General features: G+C 38.3%; 1 protein-coding gene across 1 annotated transcript; it reads right to left on the reverse strand.

Moving 5' to 3' along the window:
• Nucleotides 1-851: 851 nt before the first annotated feature.
• tm9sf4 (transmembrane 9 superfamily protein member 4) lies at nucleotides 852-20,598 on the reverse strand. Its single transcript, XM_062426979.1, has 18 exons — nucleotides 20,578-20,598; nucleotides 15,783-15,893; nucleotides 14,531-14,630; nucleotides 14,228-14,384; nucleotides 13,985-14,129; nucleotides 13,764-13,887; nucleotides 13,566-13,687; nucleotides 11,781-11,892; nucleotides 11,595-11,665; nucleotides 11,014-11,146; nucleotides 10,031-10,112; nucleotides 9,838-9,913; nucleotides 9,601-9,684; nucleotides 7,899-8,074; nucleotides 7,706-7,769; nucleotides 7,324-7,443; nucleotides 5,647-5,736; nucleotides 852-4,661 (listed from the first exon to the last, which is right to left on the reverse strand). The coding sequence occupies exons 1-18, from the start codon at nucleotides 20,593-20,595 to the stop codon at nucleotides 4,512-4,514; spliced, it is 1,935 nt and encodes a 644-aa protein (XP_062282963.1). The 5' UTR covers nucleotides 20,596-20,598; the 3' UTR covers nucleotides 852-4,511.
• Nucleotides 20,599-20,984: the final 386 nt, after the last annotated feature.

Consider the following 20,984-nt stretch of genomic DNA (forward strand, 5'->3'; position numbering starts at 1 on the left):
AAAGACTAGAAACAATTCTAGTATATAAATATAAATGAAATAAAGAATCAAATTATCACAAATTATAACATATTGCTAATAAAAAAACACAGAAATAAAAGTAAATTGCACAAATCCTGTATCACACTAATACACAAGCAGAACAACATATATATTGTGTTATAATTTGGTAGTGTGACTCATTTTACTTTTTGCATCACTAGGCTTCCATAGATGTGCTAGATTCCCTGCTCCTCCTACTTCAGGCTCTCAGTGTAGAGACCTGAGGTCAACTTAACCCTGCTCATCTCATCTCCTACTGCTGACTGAGATCTTCTCAGCAGGTAGAAGCTGTAACAATCCACACGTGACATTATAAAAATGAAGACATGACGTGCAAATGAGCGATAGAAAACCGATCGTCTTTTTTTTTGTGCACCCTGAATATTGCTTCACAAGATAACATTTACTTTGACGAGAAATATCATATCAGAATCTCGTCACACCCCTAATTAAAAGATCCCTTCCTAATGCACTTACAATGTAAGTGATGGAGGACAAAATCCACAGTCCTGTATTTAAAAGTTGATCTGAAGCTAATATGAAGCTTCAGTCGTCCAAATGAGTCAAATCAAGTCTTCTATGTTTCAACATTACAGTGTTTTTAGTGCCAAAGTCCCTCTTTTTCTTTTTAAAGCTGAATAGAAGCTTCACATCTACTTTTAAATGACTTTGTGGAAAACCTCTTTCACTGTTCATATGAACTTGACTGCTGGTTTAAGACACTTAAAAAATTGTGAACCGGTCCTTTAATAAAGTCCTGAAAGCTGAGTAGTACTAACCATGACATCTATTTCACAAACACGGTGGAATCAAATTTTTTCATATTCAACTTGCCATCACTTTATTATTTTGTTATGGTACATTTTGTAATTGGACATCTTGTAAAAGAAACAAAGAAGAAGAAAAGTAACAGAAAACAAGCTCCTTTTCAAAGTCATCATGAGCATCATGCTTTTGGCTAAAACGATGACGGGAATCATTACAGAGAGAGAGAGCGCCACAAACAGCGAAACGCAACGATACAAAGCTGTTTTTCTCTTTATGTACATTTGTAAACCTCTCATTCATTCATACATACGCACGCATGACTTGGGGCCACTTAAAAGTCTTATCTGTAAAAAAAAATCCCCCCCTGGCATGTGTGCATTTTAACAGCAGGAGAAGAGTGTCGCTCTGTCGTCACATGCGTCAGGGCTCAGTAACTCTTTAATGTAATACAGATGGGGGGGAGGGGGGGGCAGAGGGTAAAACAGGAGACAGTAAAGTATCTGAGTAATGGTCAGTACATGAAGACGCTCATTTGAATTGAGGGGAAATTCTCAAGCAGTTTGTCTAGTTTTGGTGGCAGGAGAAATGTGTTTTTTTTGCTTGTCTTGCTCTCTCAAAGCAGATTATTAACAGCTTAATTAAGGTTTGATTATGAGGCGAGCCATGATGAAGAAGTGGGAGGATAAGTCACACAATCAATCATTTTTGCCCCTGGAGAATCAGGGTTCTTCTACTGTACTGTAGGTCCCCTCTCTACGCAGCCCTGCTTTACTTCTGTGCAAACAAAACAAAAATGTCGCCCGCTAAAAGACTGATGGGAGTAAAGCACCTCAATCCTTCATGAAAAAAAAAAAAAATCAGTTTGATGGTAACCATAAAGCCTGCGATGAATGCCACTCCGAAAAACAGAGAGCGCGCTTTAAACGCTGTGTGGGTTTAGTCATGTGGTTCAAAAAGCTCCTTTAATCATATGACAAGAGCAGCTTTGTCATACTTGATGAAATGTGTCTTTTCAGGTCTGTGCTGCTTGCTAGAACTCACTGCTTAGAACATTGTCTTTATATAAGGACTTTCAATCTGAGGTCCTAACGTCCACTGTATACTATAATGCCATTATTTGATATTGTACTGCCAATACAGATATCCAACAGCAGCAAAGACTGAGGACTATGTGAATGTACAGCAGGTTTTGGCTTTTTATGGCAACTTATTTCAAGGAATAGTTTGGCATTTTGGGAAATACATGTCTGTATGCTTCATATGAAGCTATTGCTAGCCTGGCTGTAGAAAAGGGTAATACATTACTCCCATGAGCATCTCTAGAGCTCATTACTGAACACCTTATATCTTGTTTGCTTTAGTAGAATTGGTAGAAAAAGAAAAACGGTACGTTGTTTCATTGTGCCTGACTGCTTCTTAGACAAGAATCAAGAAGGTTGCTAAAATAACCAGCCGTAAAACCACGTCATTGTTTTTTCAGCAAACAAGATGCGTGTTGATTAGCGAGTTTTAAAGGTGCTTGTAGGGAGATTGTGTTAGCTAGGCTAGCTGTTGTCTTCATGCTGGTGGTAGCTTCATATTTAGCATACAGACATGAGTGATATCGATCAAGAAGTCTTAACTCTGAGCAAGGATGCATGTATGCATGTCCCAAAAATGTCAATCTATTCCTTTAACGTCATGATTACGATGTATTTTGATGAATACATATTGTGGAGTTCACACTGCTTGTCTTTTTAAAAAAAAGCCCTTAAAGGATCAGTGTGTAGGATTTAGTGGCATCTAGTGGTGAGGTTGAAGATTGCAACCACATAAATACCCCTTCCTCAACTCATTTAAGAATGTAGGAGAACCTAGTCGCCCAGAAAACGACAACAAACATTTTTAGAGCCAGTGTTTGGTTTGTTCGTTCCGGGCTACTGTAGAAACATGGCGGTGCAACATGGCCGCCTCTGTAGAAGAGGACCCGCTCTCTATGTAGATATAAAGGGCTCAATCTAAGGTAACAAAAACACAAGGAGTCTTATTTTCAGGTGATTATACACTAATTAAAACATACTTATGTACCATTTTTTGCCAAGCCTGTTTAGCTAGATGCCGCTAAATTCTACACACTGCACCTTTAACTCAAGCTGCTTGTCAAGCCACAATTATATATCAGGCTCCAGCCATGTTCTAAATGCATTTACAAAAATGTCCACACATGTACATACTGAACGTTCCAACATCCAGCTGATAAATGTAATGAAATACCAAAAAAAAAAAAAAAAAAAGTAATTCAACTGAAAAAAACCTGTAATGTGAGAATATGGATATCAGTCTACACAATATGGGCTGTACCGATCGAATAAGAACACTGTGGATTACATTTTAATGCTCTGCATCCTTTGAGACCCAAGCGCTATCAAAGATGACATCTACCACCACCACCACCACCACCGGTAGACACATGTAGAGGTGAGCTTGCTGGCTTTCAGAAATTATTTGTCATACTGTACACAAAAAAAGGTTTCATACATTAGTTTCAAACTTTCAAAAGAAACAACCGAAAATGGTCCTTTTTGATATGAACCTTCACAAACCGTTACGTTGCACATCTTTCCATTAACTGCATAGTTCAGCAGGCGTTCACAGCACTGCTAAGGCTACACTGACGGCATGGTTAATAAACAGAATCATTTACTGCTGGAAAAGCTTCTGACACACACACACAGACACACACTTGTTGTGTTGTAGAGTTTCTAATACATTGTCATTTCTGTGCTGACTGTGTGGAGCTTCTCCTTCTCTCCAGCTCCAGCAGCTTCACCAACAGTCCATCGCTTCAGGGCAACGGGTTCACATCATTATTCAGAGCTGTTCTGGATCATTTAGAGCTAATGGAGCAATATTTTGACATTAACAGAGACCGTTGTTTTGGAAGGAGAAAAGTCCTATTTTGATTAGAGTTGTGGTTAACATGGTCACACCAGGACATGGAAACTGAAGTAAAAAATAATAGAACAATTTAATTGATCCTTTCTTGTGTTACAATGTGGAGCTTCCCAGCATAATTTCATCCATATCAGTTAACACAACAAAACTGAACACCATAACCACAGTTAGACTCCCCGATCCTTCCCTGATCTGTAAAGTCTCTGTAATGAAAGAAATGTGACATTTGAAAACAGAGACGATGGAAAGAGTAAAGACAATTTATGTAAGGAAATCAGATGGAGAAAAAAAAAAAGAAACTCCCGAGAGATGATCAAAAAGTAAATTAAGTCCAAGATAAATCTCGTGATGACGAGAAATGAAAACCTGGATAAGTTAGACTCAAAACACAAATGAAAAGACTAAAAAAAAAAAAGTGCAGAAACCATCGTTAGACAAGCTTTGGCCCGCTGTGTTGTAATGAAGGTCAAACAGCAGAAGACATTAACTGTCCCAGCAGAGGAAAACTCCCTCTGTGTCTCTGTCCTGGTAAGAGGAGGGAGGGGGGGGAGGAAGGAGAGAGGCGAGGGGGGAGAGAGACCCTTTGCTGTTCTTCCCCATGAGGCCAGTGGGTGGGGCTGATGCGCCGTACAAAACACCCCTCTTATCCCCTCGACACACAAGTCAGTGCTTGTTGGACATAAAGAATAAAAAATATATATATTAAAAAAAATAAAACAAAACAGAACGTGACGAAAAAACCCAAAAACGACAGAAACAGCAGCGACTCAGTCGATCTTGACCGCGGCGTAGATTTTCCTGATGAACATGTAAGCGGCGTAGAAACCGATTGTGCCTGTTAGCAGCCAGAAGGAGAGGACCATCAGAGCCGTGTAGCCAAAGTACAAGAGGGAGGGGATGAACTCCACGATGTCCAGCTGCACAGAGACACACACAACACAGGAATCACTGCTTTGTACTGTGGATTTAAAAGGAAACTCCTCCCTCACTTTGAATCCCTTTCAGAAGTGGAATATGTAACATGTTAATGACGCATACTTTAAAACTGAAGCTTTTGGGAGTGAGCTGGTCAGCTGGTCTGACTATTACTCTGCTTATATTTCTTTTCTTTTTACATCATAACTAGTTGGGAAAAAATCATGTGACCACACACACTGAGAATGAACTTTTCAGCAGTTAAACTTTAGGAACACATTCATAGACTCTGGGTTTGTCAGAGAGGGATATGGACAAAATGTCATTTTAAGGATTTATAACCAATGAATTAAACCTTTTGTGGAAATAACATGTCAGTCACAAATGATGATGATGATGATTATTTGTGAGTGTTTTTTATCTATCTTTAAACATAAATCTGTCTTATTAATGATGTATTGTTGTTTACTAATTGCTTTTCATTACTTTGTGCAAAATAGATAATTAGTAAGAGATACAATTATTATAGCACTCTTGATTAATATAATAGTACAGAAATATGAATGGCTATCACATTTATATAATGAGGTACATGTCTGAAAGGGGTTCATGAGTCAAAATTCAAAACCACTGGATCCTACATTTCCCATAATGCAAGTCAACGACATCCTTTATTAGATCTGATAGACAGTGCAGCTCTATCCAACTCCAACCCCATCTCTTAAATCTGAAACCCAACTCAAAATAGCTGTGATGACATCATCAGGGTTATTTAAATTCATGTCCATTTCAAACTGTTTATAACTGCCATCACTAATTATATCATTCCAGGAGTGCTATAAAGACACTGTATGTATCACTGGAATATGCATCATCCCTGCTGGTCTATAATAATGTCTCATTAAAAAACATTGACTTCTGTAATTGCTGATTTTGGCTGCAGTCAAAGTTTGTTGTGGACACCTGAGACAGTCTCAGAGCTTTTACCTTATTGATAAAGTAGAAGACGGCGTAAATGAGGACATAGAACGCTGAGCCTCCTGATACCAGGAAGGTTCTCCACCACCACCGGTAGTCCTGTTGGTGAGGAGAGACAGAGAAAACACAGAGCATGAGTGAGTGTGTGTGTGTGTGTGTGTGTGTGTGTGTGTGTGTGTGTGTGTGTGTGTGTGTGTGTGTGTGTGGAGCAGTAGGTCTGTAAACTGCAGGACTATGATTGCACCAATGAAATGTTTCTAGTTTAAAACACCACAGCACTTCATTTGCACTGCAGTAAAATATATCACAGGCTAAGTAAATCTACTACGCCTGGTATGTGATATAGTATATTGTTATTTGAGGATATGATGAACTACTTAGAAACACCATCAGTTTGTATGTGACTTGTATTAAACATATTGTAGGACAGTTTTTTTGGCATGGTGCAAAATGTAAAAAAAAAAACAAAACTAGTTCACGGTTCATTTCATCACTCCTGTTCCTCCTTCTTTCTTTCTCTCCTTTCTTATTTTTAGGATAAACATGTTCTGAGTTTTGAAACTACAGTTACCATAATGCTGATACAATACGGAAGTAAGGACCTCACGTGTTTTATCTTTTAACTTGTTGTCTACACAGGAAGTGAGAATGTGTCATGGCATGTGATATTTGAGTCATCAAAAGCTGAAGTGTGAGTGTTGGCTGTTCAAAATGTGCTGATACAACACTTCTTTCAGACTGCACAGTGCAGCCAGTGTGCGTGTAGCTGTAGAAAGGTTTGACTGGGTTACTTTTACTGGAGGAAAAGTAAAACATTTGATGATGATGAATCAACATCTCGAGTTAGAGGGAGCATCTTTCTTTCTATGATTTCAAAGTGGATTTAATGATGTTTTACCTTAACAACAGAGGAACATTGATCGTTGTTAGACTGTGTACTACATCTGTGCATTCTGGTTGACAGAGTAATGATTTTGAGATTAATCGACACAAATTCTGACGCAAATTTAATCACAGACACATTACAGCTATTATAGGTATACATACTGTACTGTGCCAAAGTTCAAGGCACTTTAGATGAGAGCTCTCATATCCTGATAATGATATCTATCCTGATATATCACACATTTTAATTGAATGAACTTAACTTCTGGGGCTTTTACTCCCCAAGCTTTTATTGCTCTTACACAAACATAATGAGTGTAGTTGTCATCACCTTAAGTTCTTCACCTGGTTCACTGTGACACGGAGGGCTCAACCTGCCCCCACTGAACCATAGAGAGTAGAGGAGAGCAGTAAGACCATAAATGACATCTAAATACAGCAGAGACTCTCACACTCAGCTGAAACGAGCGCACACAAACTTAGTAAATAACATTTATAAACGGTCTCTGCTGTCATTTATAGTCACCATCTCTCTGCTTCTCTCCTCTTTCTCAGAGTGGACGGGCTGAGCTCTCGGTGCAATAAAAGCTTCGCAAGTTAAAAGCCAAGAGGAAGAATTTATCACTGTAATCTGCACAGAAGATGAACAGACTCCAAATGATGAAAAATACTGCTGTACAGAGTGTGATTTGCTGCACAACAAAATAAAAGTCACACAGCCCTACTATAGATGTTTACATTCTTATCTATTAGTACAACACTGATTGGGAGGGTTATTCTTCTAGCCTGAACAACACTAACCTCTGCACACAGCTGGAAGTAAACCATGACGATGCTGATCTGAGAGCAGGAGACCACCAAGATGATGAAGACCAGAAACAGGAAGCCAAACAGGTAATAGAACTGATTCTCCCAGATGGCCTGTAGGTGGTGACATACAATTAATGGAGAGTTTGTAGTTTTTAAAATGGGGTTATATGAGGTAGTTTTTCATAGTAAGTGTATAAACTTAAACGGTGCTGACACAGATTTACTGTAGGTTATACACTGATTATGGACATATGAAAGAAAATACACACACACACACACACACACACACACACACACACACTAACAATTGTACAGAATACTGACAGTAGAAGTGGTTTGACATGGAATTAAAAATAAATGTAGTTGTACTCACACTGAAAATGAAGAATAGCTCAATGAACATGGCACCAAATGGCAGGATCCCAGCCATGAGGATTCTGATAGAAAGAAAAGAAAACATGCTTCGAGTTGTGTTCAAATCCTCCATCGCAACTAATCAACCAGCCAGGTGACTGTCTGAAGATTAAAAGCAGTGTGTAGTGTAGTGTGACTGATCAGACACTCACCCTACAAACTTGTTCATGTACCAGCGCTGCTCGGGGACCTGCCGAGGGATCTGGTTGGTGCGTACAGGGTTGTCGTACGGCTGTTTGCGGAAACCGAAGTAATAGCCCAGGTAGACCAGCGGCATGGAGATACCGAACCACATACACAGCAGGGCCAGCATTGTCGTGAAGGGAACCTGAAAACGACGACAGAGAGAGAGTAGTCAGGAGACGAAGCAAGATGTTGAATTATCCCTTTTTGTTATGTCACTTAATAGATAAAAACATGTTAGCTTTATCTCTCTATACTTTCCTGAGTCTGGCTGTTGTCCTCTGCTAAAAGCTCATTGGTTATTACTAACAGTGTGGCTCTATGATGTGTTTTTATTAGTTTTTTGACAACAATGGAGCAATAAAAGAATATATATCACGCTTTGGAAACACATACCCTAACCCTATTTTAGGCTGTTCTTATTTTATTCATAGATATTCTTAATTTTATCTCATATTTGTGTAATATGCATGTTTATAGATATGTAGTATATGTTTATATGTATTTTAATATATGTGTATGTGTTTACATAATTGATATATTAGTATATTAATGTGTATGTGTATATACTGATATATATTTAATTCAGTGGGACCTGAGTACCTACATGGCTGAATGACAAGTAAAATCCTTGAATCTTGAAGATTTTAGGTTGTTTGCCTTTTCAGGGGATTTACTGATACCAATAAAAACAGAATTTCCCCAAACTCATCATCAGGTGTATGAGTGCTGTGGGATTGTTTTCATTCCCTTGTTAAACATGTTCAAACTGCTTTACACTTTGATTTTTTTATTAAAACAAAGTGACACAATTGGCCTGTTACAGCTGTTACATTAAGTGTTTCTGTATGATCCACAACATTAAATGGAAAACTTTTAAAACCATGCGCAGAATGCAATTTAATCTCTTATTCATCATTCATTCAGAAAAAGACTGAAAACAAATAGAAACAATAAGGCCTGATTATTTACTAGTTGTTGTTTTTTTAATCCTACTATTTTGAGTTCATGAATTTATAGGCATTGTTGTGAATTTTATTTTGAAGGTTTGCTTCTATTTCCTGTTCTCTGCTGTCTTTCACAGTGCAGAAGTCACTGATGATATAAGTTATAATATTACATTATAAAACAGGTTCATGTTGCATGATAACACAGTGCTCTGTCTGTATTCAGGACATTATATTGCCTAGATGATGCTAAGTGTGTTTCATATTTTATTATCACAAGAGTGGTTAATGCAAGAGACTTTATTTGACTATTTTAACTATTTAGTTACTGCTGGTTATCAGTAACAACTTACAGAGATGATGTATTTGTTTGTTCTTTATTACATGTAAATATATGCACCATTAAACTGTACATGTACTGCTATTATTTTGCCAGTAAAGGAGTTAAACTAAACAGTGCATCATGTGTTATTGGTACTTCCCAGCTGTATACCAACACTTCCTGGTATATAAGGAAATAAAACAAACAAATTCTAAAATCTAAATGTGCTGATTGGCTCCTGGTTACTGTAGCTGCAGTAGTAACATTGTTTGGGACAGATCTGATGCAAAACACTTTTTAATACCTTCTTTTTTGAGGGAAATGAATTCAGTTCTTTTTAAAAAAGGTTTTTCAAGACCTGCAGACATCCTGGCCTACATGCATGTGGATGATGACACTCACCGCCCCGGAGGAGTGTTCTCCCCAGATGAAACAGTTGAGGACGAAGCAGATACTGAAAACCACTGCAGGATACAGAGTTGCTGTCTGCAGGGGAGACAAAAGAAATACCTCCTGTAAACTGGCTGTTCAAATAAACACTCATGTACAAATATGCTACATGCCTTCTTTATGCTGAAATATATATGCTGAGTGACTATACAAACAACATTTTTTTTTTTTACACAACTTATTACTCACACAAAAGGCTCCTTTCTTCCACCGATGGCCTTTCAGTGTGCGGTACAGTCTGCCGGCGAAGTAGCCACCAAATACACTGCAGGAGAAAAACACACACAGGAATAAACAGAGTAACATTCAAGAAAACAGTACGACACTGTATTTGAACACGTTAGCTCTTACTGAGGATCAGAGAGATGAGTTTGGATCTTACCCCATGAACATGAAGAGGAAGCATGAAGTGGTCATCAAGGCTCCTCTGCTGGAAGGAGACAACATGCCCAACATGGCAACAACTATACGCACACACACAGACACACAGAGAGAAAACATTAAACTATTAGAGGATTTATATGTCTCAACGGAAAGTCATGTTAACAACTGATACAGTATAAAGTAATGAATATTTATTTAAGTGCAATGCAACAATATAAATATCAAAGTAATGTTACAGCGTTCCAAATGTGAGATAATCTATCATAATTCTGTAGTTTAGGTTGATCAGCAATGCACAAAGGAGACACAGTGGAGGCAATCTGAAGCAGATGCTTCAACTAAGTACATCACAGATATTCAGTGTATATAATCAGTTTCAGATAGAGCTGCTGTGGTTGCCGCATTGCCGTGGTAACGCAATCATGTCACGCCCACCACAGATTCAAGCTGATCACGACTTCACTGCTGAGTGAGCGGCTCAAGTGATGAGATGTTAGTTTTCTGTAAATTATTGATATTCACTAGTCAAACTTTTTTACACATTGTGCAAAAATATATGAATAAATAAAAACTCTAATTAACGTAAAATATTTGTTTACTGCACTGATACCCTGACTGACAAAAATACACAGATTTCAGCAAGTTGTGAGACTTTGTGATTGAATCTGGTATTTCCCCTTTTTTTCTTTCTTATTAGGAAAGTGCAGAATAAGAAACAATCAAACAGCAGCTTCTCATTTTTAGCCTGTGCTTTCATTACAAACATCTCCAAGAGCAGATGATATAACCTGTCTTTAATTAACACTCATTCCCCGACTAACATGGCAGGACTAAATGAAATGATTGTGAGCAAGAATACTCTGTCACTCTGTAAGTCATGTCTATATCCCTGTGCACATCCTCCCAGTTCAACTAAGTTAATATAAGTTGTAGGGCTCAGACTCTCTACTGATGATCTGACAAAAAGAAAACCAGACTCACAGATGACAATGAGGATCATGCAGAAGAGCTGAATCCCTGAGCCCAGCAGGGAGCTGAGGATCATGGGATACTGAGGCGGCCTGAAGACATCGCCGTGGACATTCTTCCATCCCGACTCCTCCATGGTGTCCTCCTGGTTGAATTGGAGAGAAAAATCTGGTCAGGTGCCTTCAGTAAACTGATATATTATACATTAAGAAGCTACAGCTGATTCCAGTAAGACTAAAAAAAGCTGATTTGTTGTTGAATTATCAGGTTTTTGATAAGAAATCCTGTTTTCTGAGCTATAGCATAATTTTCCTGGCAGTTTTTAATAGCTGTCATTAGTGTTTTCTTCATTATTTAATTTCAATTCGCTGCCAGCCAATCAGCTTATTTTGCCACAGTTTTCATCAACTATTGGATGAGAAATTTGGCATATTTTTAGTTTTATTTCATTTTCTGCATCTTGTTTTTCTCTCAGTGGGGGAGTTGCAAGTTAAACTAAATTCAAATGTATTCAAATATATACAAAGAGGGTTTGTAAAAAGCATTTATATATAACGATCCCTGTAATGAGTAAATACTGTGTATTTTCTTACAATGTCGTCCTCTCTGTTGTAGTTAGCAATGTCCTTTCTTAAGGTCCTGATAATGATCATACTGAGGATACCTGAGAGAGAACGAGCAGGGAAAGAGAAGGATGGCAGTCATATATATGTCATATTACATTGATATGCATGTATAGGAGATTGAGCTGAGCACGATGTGTCAATGATCAAACATACCGGACAGGAAGAAGACGACCACCACAGAGTTGACGATGGAGAACCAGTGAATCTGAACGTCGCTCATGGTCAGGTAAGTGTCCCATCGAGATGCCCACTTCACCTCGCTCTCCTGTTCACGTGACACAAGAGGCTCAGTGTCATTCATGTACATTTATCTAGATTTGTTCATCCTGGAAAAATCAAACAGCTGGGACCGAGTTTGATATCAGCATTTTGGTTCGAAACGAATAAAATCAAACACTAAAACTGTATTGGCTGAATATAAGATGGAGAGTGTTTAGTAGGAATTGAGCCATATCGTTTTTTCAAGGCCAATTCCGATACACATTAATACTAAATCAAGATAAACCAACGATATTCAATTGCAGTAAATGTTAAGATTTTTGTGCCAACATTTACAGCAATACAAACCCCAACACATGGCTGCCTTTAAATGAACACATGTTTAATGGGATGTTTCTTTATAACTACAGTCAGACTGATACTGGATTTTTGGGTCTGATGCTGATATTAGGAAGTAACACATTTCCAAATGATATATTGGCTGATAATCACACAGAATATATATACATATATTCCAGCTCTGTAATATATACATAAGCACACTTTTTATTTCAAATGTGGTTACCAAACACTTGTGATAAAGATATGTAGTGGAGGCATGATATTGTACAGTTTAAGAATAAACTTTGTCATATGACATAGGTGCACTGAAACAGTAAACATCACAGTGAATTTAATATGTATATATTAAACTTGAATTAGGAAAAAGGACTAAATATACTTAAAATGCTGACGATATAACTTTAAAAAAATATTGGCACATATTGGACAGCATCAACACCAATACGGATATATCTGTGATAGGCCAATAAAATGTTTTGAGATATATCCGTCGGGCTCTATTTATAACATGTAATATCTGCACAATGCATTTTAAAAAGTTTATGATATCATTAGTGATGATGTATTACTAACTGAATGGACAGCAGGTAGTAAACTTTGAAGATAGCACTGAACACTGATAGCTGTAGCCTACTAATTATTAATGTTAAGTTTGGTTGGTCAAAGAGCAAAAGCATCATGGTACAGGTAAGTGTGTGTGTGTGTGTGTGTGTGTGTGTGTGTGTGTGTGTGTGTGTGTGTGTGTGTGTGTGTGTGTGTGTGTGTGTGTGTGTGTGTGTGTGTGTGTGTGTGTGTGTGTAACTGCAGATTGTGTAATGAGAGGGACTACAGTGCTCTTGACATGAACACCCAAAGTTAAGTCAATGACTTAAGTGGGTTACTAACTTTACATCATCACTCCGTTAATTATGTTGGTATTTTGTGAAATAAAAGGCGTAGGAGGAGAAGATTAGTGTGTAAGTACTAAACTCTATGGCTGTTACCTCAGGGTGTGTCGTGTGTGTGTGTTTGTGAGAGAGAGGGGGATACAGAAACTAAACTTACATTACAGCATAGAGTTTTGTAACTATGACAGTGTCTTATACCAACTAGCGTTACTGAGTGAGTTGAGGTTAATGATAGACAATTTCATGAGCAAAAATGAACTAGTTCCAGTTTCTCAAAGTGAATATTTTCTGGTTTTCTTTTTCTTCCAAGATAATAAACTGTATTAGACTGTTGGTTGGTTGGACTATTTTAAGATTCGCTGACATTCTGTAGATCCAACGATTAATCGATAATTGAACACAGCCATTTTGGTGGTTTTAGAACTGATTCAGGTTTACAAAGTGTTATGACATGTTTGAAATAACAGAATCCACACAAGCAGTCACTGACCTCCCAGTGAACAGAGTAGGTGAAGAGGACTTCATTCTCCCTGCTGGGATCAATCTCCTGAGCAGCAGAGCCGCTGGCCTCAGGCAACGTGCAGGTCTTGTCTTTTTCCACAGCCTTTAAATCTGAGAATGAATACAGAGTGAGTGCCAGCGCATAGAGACAAACCACAAACTCCTCAAAGAGTGTGTTGATACTTACCCTCTACTTTTACACTTTGGGGTACAACCTCGAATCGCACCACCCTGTAGTCGTGGAGTTCTCCCTGCTCCAGCTTCTCCCTGTGGAAGTACAGGATGAAGGACAAGTGGTTGTGCAGGTAGAACTGGGAGGGAGAGAAAAGAGAAAGACAAAGATTAGAACACTTCATGTAGAAACACCCCAAACATAAATGCTTTCATGATGGGAGGTGTGATCCTTACCTTGTTGTTGTCGACGAAGCCCAGTCTGTAGCCGTGTTCAAACTGGATATCTTTGACCGCGTCCTTCCTCTGCTCCTCCTCTCCTCCTGCCTCTCTGTAAGGACTCAACTCTAATCTGGTGGCAACTGGCAGGTTATCTGCAATACTGAGAGGCACAGCCAGATGTTCGGTTAGTTTAGGTTTAATTATTGATCGTTAGGAAAAATTAAAGGAAAAACAAAAAAAGCAGGTAGTGATGCTCACAGGTGAACATAATACTCCTCCTGTATTCGCTCAGCAACCAGCTTGCTCTCTTCTACGTTGAGCTTTTTCTTGTTGCACACCATCTCACATTTCCTGTCCTTGTTCATCTCCACATTGTAGAGAGTATTCACAATACGGTCCCCACGCAACACCTCACCTACAGAACAAATACAGCAAAATACACACTTTTAAAAATAATAACCTGTAATATTCCATTGCTTTTTCTGATAAGTATGAGTAGATATTTGGAGAAAGTTTCCAGACCACAACCCACACGTCAGGAGTAAAGAGGAAGACGCTTACCTAGGTTCTCTCCCTTGTAGAAGACAGAATCTGGCCTACAGAAAGGCAGGGAGTAGTATTCATAAGGAAGCTGGGTTCGGGAGCTTGTCAACTTCACAGCCTGAAAAACAAACGATGTGACTGAGTGACAACTTGGCAACTTGGTCAGTTTAACTCTGGAAACTTTCTAACCGTGATCAGCAGGAGCAGTGTTTATACCAGAGTCTGTGAAACAATCCCTATGAAGGGCAGGGTTCAACTCATAGCTGCCCTAAAAGCTGCTAAAGTCTCTAAGAGTATTTCATACTTAACCTGTGCCAGTTTGTTTGGGTTGCTATGTTCTCACTCTGGTCTGCTCTGAAATCCACATTTTCGAGCTGGTCTCGGTCCAGACCAGAGCTCCAGAGTTCCAGCAGTCTGACTCTGGTTTGTGGTTTGTTTGTGGTGTGAAAGCAAAAAACGTCCACAGGATGAATTCAAGGGCTTTCACTACTTCCAGAAAGTCAAAGTAATGATGTCGGGTCCTGGCTAGACTCTGGAACCCAGTTCAATGTCTTACTCAGTATTTATTTCACTGGTCTTTATGAGAAATTTAAACATATTCCTGGAGTCTACTTACTTAAATTCTAAGACAAATCAGCTCCACTGCAGCACTTGCTATCAGAATGTGTCAAGCTTAGATGTTTAGTCAACAATGGGCTTATAGGACATTCTGTTTCTCAGGACACTAAACAGTGAACAAACAATATTTAAATGTGTCTAAACATAGTGCAGTTCCAATGCTGGACATACTACAAATGTTAATGGGATTTTGAATGAGATTTTTTTTTACCTCCTGAGAACAAGTTTAATTTGGGCTCTCCATTAAATCCATCATCTGATCATGGAAACTGTCGAGTCATCTGTATAAGTGAGCTATTTTATTATGTCGGCATAATATTTTGGTAACTGAGGTAAAATATAAGTACGTGAGTGTGGAGATTTTCCGTAATCTATAAGCAAAAGTGTTCGAACAGAAGTGTGCTGTGCTGACCATGACTTTCACCAATACTATCCAATCGCCTGTCAGATTGGATAACTTACAGCTATTAGTTTGTTTGTAATAAATCAGAGTGAGCATGAAACAGAAACAGACCAGAAACTAAAAGGCAACAATGTGTCAGTTTTCTTTCCTTTGTCTAAATGAAACTACAGGTGTGAAAGCAACGTGATACCTGTGTTTTTTGGTGTAGGAGGTGGACACCTACATGATATAATGCAACTGTGTTCTTACCTTAATATCTACTGTTTCACTCTCATGGAAGTCTCGGGGAGCCACTCCGGGAACATAGAAGGGCCGCGCCACAGGCAACAAGGACAAGAGCAGCAAGGCCCACCACGTGTCCTGCAACACACACACACAAGTTGGTACAGCTATCCTTGCTAGGACATTGGATTGACCTCATTCATTGCAGACAAGCTAAGTCAAACCCTACCATAACCATGCCTAAACCTAGGAAACACACACACACACAAACACACACACTTTAGACTCATACTAAATGCAACTGATTTGTAACAGAAGTGCTGTCCTCAAGCTGTAAGAAAAGAGACTAAGCAGAGTCAGCGGCATCTCTTTGAACAGATACCTTCAGGCAGAACAAACCTGACACTAAATCCTAAACTACACACTTTTCTCTTCTATAATGTCACTAAATACACACAACTGTGTCAAAGTTTATTAATTACAGGTTTACGCCCCAACTGTAACAAAAAAAAAAAAAGTATAGTTAACTTTTAGGAGGAAGTTTAAGATGAAATGAAAATGAAAGAAAAAATAACATTACAGTGACTCATAGTCACAAGAAACATAGTCAGGACTTATCTATGATATGTTGGGTTGTACTTTGAGTTGTAAATGAATGAATTCTTAGTACAATATTACTACAGAAATTACAGAGGATCCATTCAAGCTTATAAACATCTGCCAGCTAACTTCTGAGACCAACAAAAAGGGACTAGATTATTTTCCTCATCAATTAATAGGTTAGTTATTTGTCTTAATTAACTGATTAGTTGTTTTGTCTATAAAATGTGTGTGAAGCTTCTGCGTTATCCTGTTCCCGAAGTGCTAAATGAACAACAGCTGTGCAGTGAGATCCTGTGTGTGGATACTGAGGGAGCTACAGGGCTGCAGAGCTGAGATTGGAGCACAACTGCTGTCCAGGTGATTCAGCAGCAGAAGCTTTCTGGCAGAGATCCAGAAGAGAAACCCTCACATGACAGCCAGGCTAGTGTTTGCCAGGAGGGGAGTGTGGGAGACCGAGTTCTCCACATGCCTCGGCTTACAGAGAATCCCCAACATAAAGATGAAGCAACACACAAACTGTGCTTGATTGCGATAGCGTTAATGTAATTGAGTTCAAAGCAGACTTTAATGGACTTGTGCGGGATTGAATGTCTTTATAATCTGCCTCTCATTCACCTTCATCTGCTGATCTCTCAGCCTGGTCTCAGCTTTTAACACAACAGTTCATTATTAGTGCTGAAATGTTACTCTGGCTTTACACTAGATATGGAGAAATCTACATTTATCCACCATTCATTCACTAATCCCTTGTGTGCCTTATTTTATATTTGTGTAACTAATGCAGTGCCTGAATGGGCTGATTGTTTGGCCTCCTGCTGCTACTTCAATACATAGACAAATGAATAGAGTTGATATGAGGTGTGAAAGAGTATAAGGACTATTCTAGAACATTCTATTATACACAAATGATATAGGCTAAGTATTCTTTTTTTTTTTTTAAAGATTTTTTCGGCACAGACGCCTTTATTTAACAGTACACAGACAGGAAACAGGAGAGAGAGGTGGGTGTGACATGCAGCAAAGGACCTCCGACCAGGATTCGAACCAGGGTCGGCTGTGTGTATGGCCTGCGCTCTAACCACTCAATCACCAGTATTCTAATCGTAAATACAGTACATGTCCTTTCTTATTTCAAGTAACGTAAGGGCTGCATTTAAAAAAATTATAATGTGGATTATATAATTTATCCTGCCTTCAGTTCAGATTTCAATAGGTATGTTTGCTCTGGAGATTTGTGTTTTGTCTGTTGCGGTGCTTTACAGTCGCCATGTCTCACAATATATGAGACAGACAGGTTTTGAACCGCCTGTTAAAATATTTGATCTATTTTACACACCTAACTTCACTTGCTTTGTATTGGGCTCTGAGCAGGTGGCCTATGCTCAACCATTTACCTGAAAACCTCATGCGTCGCTGCTGCTCTGCTAAACACTATATGGCTTCTGTTTTATCGCCGTCTACTTTTCTCTCTTTAGAGCACTTTTGTCTGACTCGGGTCACGCCTTGTATCTAGTCTCTTCTTCACATGCTGGAGTCAGTCAGCATGTCAAATTGCACATAACTCTTAAAAAGATACTCCCTTTTTCCCCCCCAGCAATGCACCCGCCCTTTAATTGGATGAACAGTTAAAGTGGTACTTGAAGCACATTCATTCCTTTAGTAGATCGATACAAACATTATAAATATCCATAACTAACAGATAACAACTGAATCTAAAGGAAATAAATCACCAAAATCAGCTGTCAGGTAAAAGAAAACATTCAAATACACAGTAAAACTCTGCTCTACTAGCGTAGTGTGGAAAACATGTCATGTTGGACACTGTCCTCAGTCACAGTTCTTTACACCTTCGAAACATTCTACATTCGTTCAACACTAGCTTCACTACAGAAAACAGAAAGCTGTGTCCCATTTGAAAATAGGCTTAATTTTGCAAATCCTGCTTCTTACATTCACTGAACAAGTGCAACTTTGATCTTTTTCTTTTTTTAATCATTGAACTTGGATTAGATCCCAACAGGATTACTGTAACTCTCTGCATTATTGTGTCTGAGTCAGTACAACTGATCCAAACTATCCAAACAGCTGGAACACTCACGCCAGCCAATAGAAGATTGTATATAACCTCAATTTCAGCATCTCTACATACAAAACATATATTTATGTTATTCTTATTACTTGTGTTTTACTGCACTTCACAAATTCAATAGATTATCTTGTGTGCAGAAAAAAAACTGGTTATCTCTACAGAAACAACATCACCAAGACTATGGTGATGTCATTTATAAACACACATCCTCTTCAACCCTCAAACCTCTTAATTCTGTATATCACTCTGCCTTAAGATTTATTTCCAGATGTTTTTTTGTTTTTTTTAAACCAATAAACGCCTTATAGACAAATCACTGCATTACCTTTCAGAACAGCTCTGTCACCCAGATGAACTTCAACAATTTCTTTTTACTGACTGGCTTTGATTTCATGTTCCACGAGTTCGGTCTAAACTTGGAAAAACTGCTTTTAACTTCAGCGCACCTGGCACGTGGAACAAAAGGCAGCACCTCCTTAAAATAAACACAATCTCTCTAATCTTTAACATCCCAACATCTACTTGTAATTGCTTTGTATAATTGTATTTTATTTAATGTATTTATTATTTTAAATGTATTCTTTTTCTCTTTGATTTTATTTTTTTTGCTATTGTTTTCCCTTTCTGTCTTTCTAATTGTCTCTATGTCATTGTAAATGAGGGACACCATAGTATAAATAAAGGTTTATTACTTATTACTACTATTACTACTACTATTACTAAATCTTTTGATACTATGTCTTTAGTGCAGCACAATGTAACTGGACTCTACTATATACAGGGTTCCCATACTTTACCCATATTTCCCATATTTTTACCAATAATTTTCAAAACTTTTCCATAACTATTCTATAATATTTTACCCCATTTCCATGACTTTGAATTTAAGTAGTTTAACAAAGGTTTAACAAAGGGCCCTCCCCCAGAACATTTTTAACAGCATAGATCTTATTTCCTGTATTCTGTTGCCTTTTAACAGGTGTTTTGACACTCTGATCTCACTAAACGATGGGTACATTTTATAATTACATCCAGAGGAAGCGTAGAGATTGATGATTAGTATATTCATATTAAATCAATCTACTGATTTTTGACATGGTAAAAGTGGGAGGGGCCATGTTAATGCAGCCTGTCTTATATCTGTTATCTTTGATATCAGATCGAGCCATCCCTAATTCAAAACTTTTCCAAAACAATCACCTAATTCCAAACCATTTCCAGGCCTGGAAAAACAGTGTTTAATTTCCTAACTTTTCCAGGAATTTCATGACCGTGGGAACCCTGTATATATCAAGTTCTTCTTCTTATTTGTATTATTATTATTATTATTATGAGCCAGCTTGGGTGTCTACTAATACTGATTCGAAAAAGGGGGGGGGGGACTTGAGGAAATAGTGATTTAGTCTTTAAGAGACATGATATTATTTGATTATTAAGGTGTCATTTCCTGTTGTTTATTATCAAAAGTCTCGATATGATTATGAATTATCAATACTAGGAAGCATTAAATAATGGTGGAGTCCCAGGTGAGAGTTACGGTATGGCAGTGACAGAAGTTAGCAAGCATGACTTGACTTCCACACCACACACACTAAGTTACTTTATCAGACAGCAGCAGCACAGACAGAAAAACAACAATGACAGTTTTTAAGTAAGTTACGTAGTGTTTATGTGTTGTGCTGCTGTCATCCTGACATCTTACACAGCTGGGAACTGATGCTGCCTGGCAGAGCTGCTAACTGCTAACCGCTACGCCAAAGTTCTGCTAGCTGATTTCTCTTGGCTGTACATTAAATGACAGTCTAACACCGGAGTAAGTCGTCATTTGATCTCCGCCAGCACACCCTAATAAACCAGAGAAACGGTACAAATTAGTTTTACGAGCCACAGCTCACCGACAATCAAGCTAGGTGTATGGAAGCTAACTACTAGGCAGTTAGCTAGATCGTCAACATTCAAAAAAAGCAGCTAACTCCACTAACACGGGAGCTGGTTAACGTTAAAATGCTGTTTATCGAATAATGTAGACCTATGCTCTACTGAGGTTACAGCACTGCGCCTGACTTCACTTAGAAAGGACAGTATGAGCGATGTGTAGTTTGAGGAAAAAGAGTTCGGTTCTCCACTCACCATCGCCGCGGCCGCCATTTTGAATACGTGTCATTCGTGACGTCAGTAAAATACAGTGTGTGTGTGTTTCAATTAATCCATTTCTGTTTATTTGACATTCAGAAATGTCGCACTACTTATTAACTGAGTGAAATAATGAATTCTACCATGATAACGGGAACGACTGCTAATATAAACTAATCATTTATCAGTTTAATAAAATGTTTATGGTGTTTTATCCCACCTTTATGTGAATGTTGTAAGTTCACTTGTTTAGCTATCGTTCTAAATGACTAGTATTAGCATCACCTTCATTCATAAAAGTTCCTCAAACTTATATAAACTAATAGTTTATAGGTTTAAGAAAGTGCTAATGGTGTTTTATCCCCCTGTCTTTTGCTATAGTTTGTATAAGTGAATTTTGTAAA

Source organism: Scomber scombrus, chromosome 10 (genome assembly GCF_963691925.1).
Source record: "Scomber scombrus chromosome 10, fScoSco1.1, whole genome shotgun sequence".
NCBI classification, from domain to species: Eukaryota; Metazoa; Chordata; class Actinopteri; order Scombriformes; family Scombridae; genus Scomber; species Scomber scombrus.

Bases quoted from the DNA above. Each gene is read 5' to 3' on its own strand.
- tm9sf4 (XM_062426979.1), bottom strand. The intron at 10,113-11,013 runs GTGAGTCTGGTT...GTGTGCGTATAG, and splicing joins CATGATCCTCATTGTCATCT to TTGTTGCCATGTTGGGCATG. The intron at 9,685-9,837 runs GTGAGTAATAAG...TCTCCCCTGCAG, and splicing joins GGAAGAAAGGAGCCTTTTGT to ACAGCAACTCTGTATCCTGC.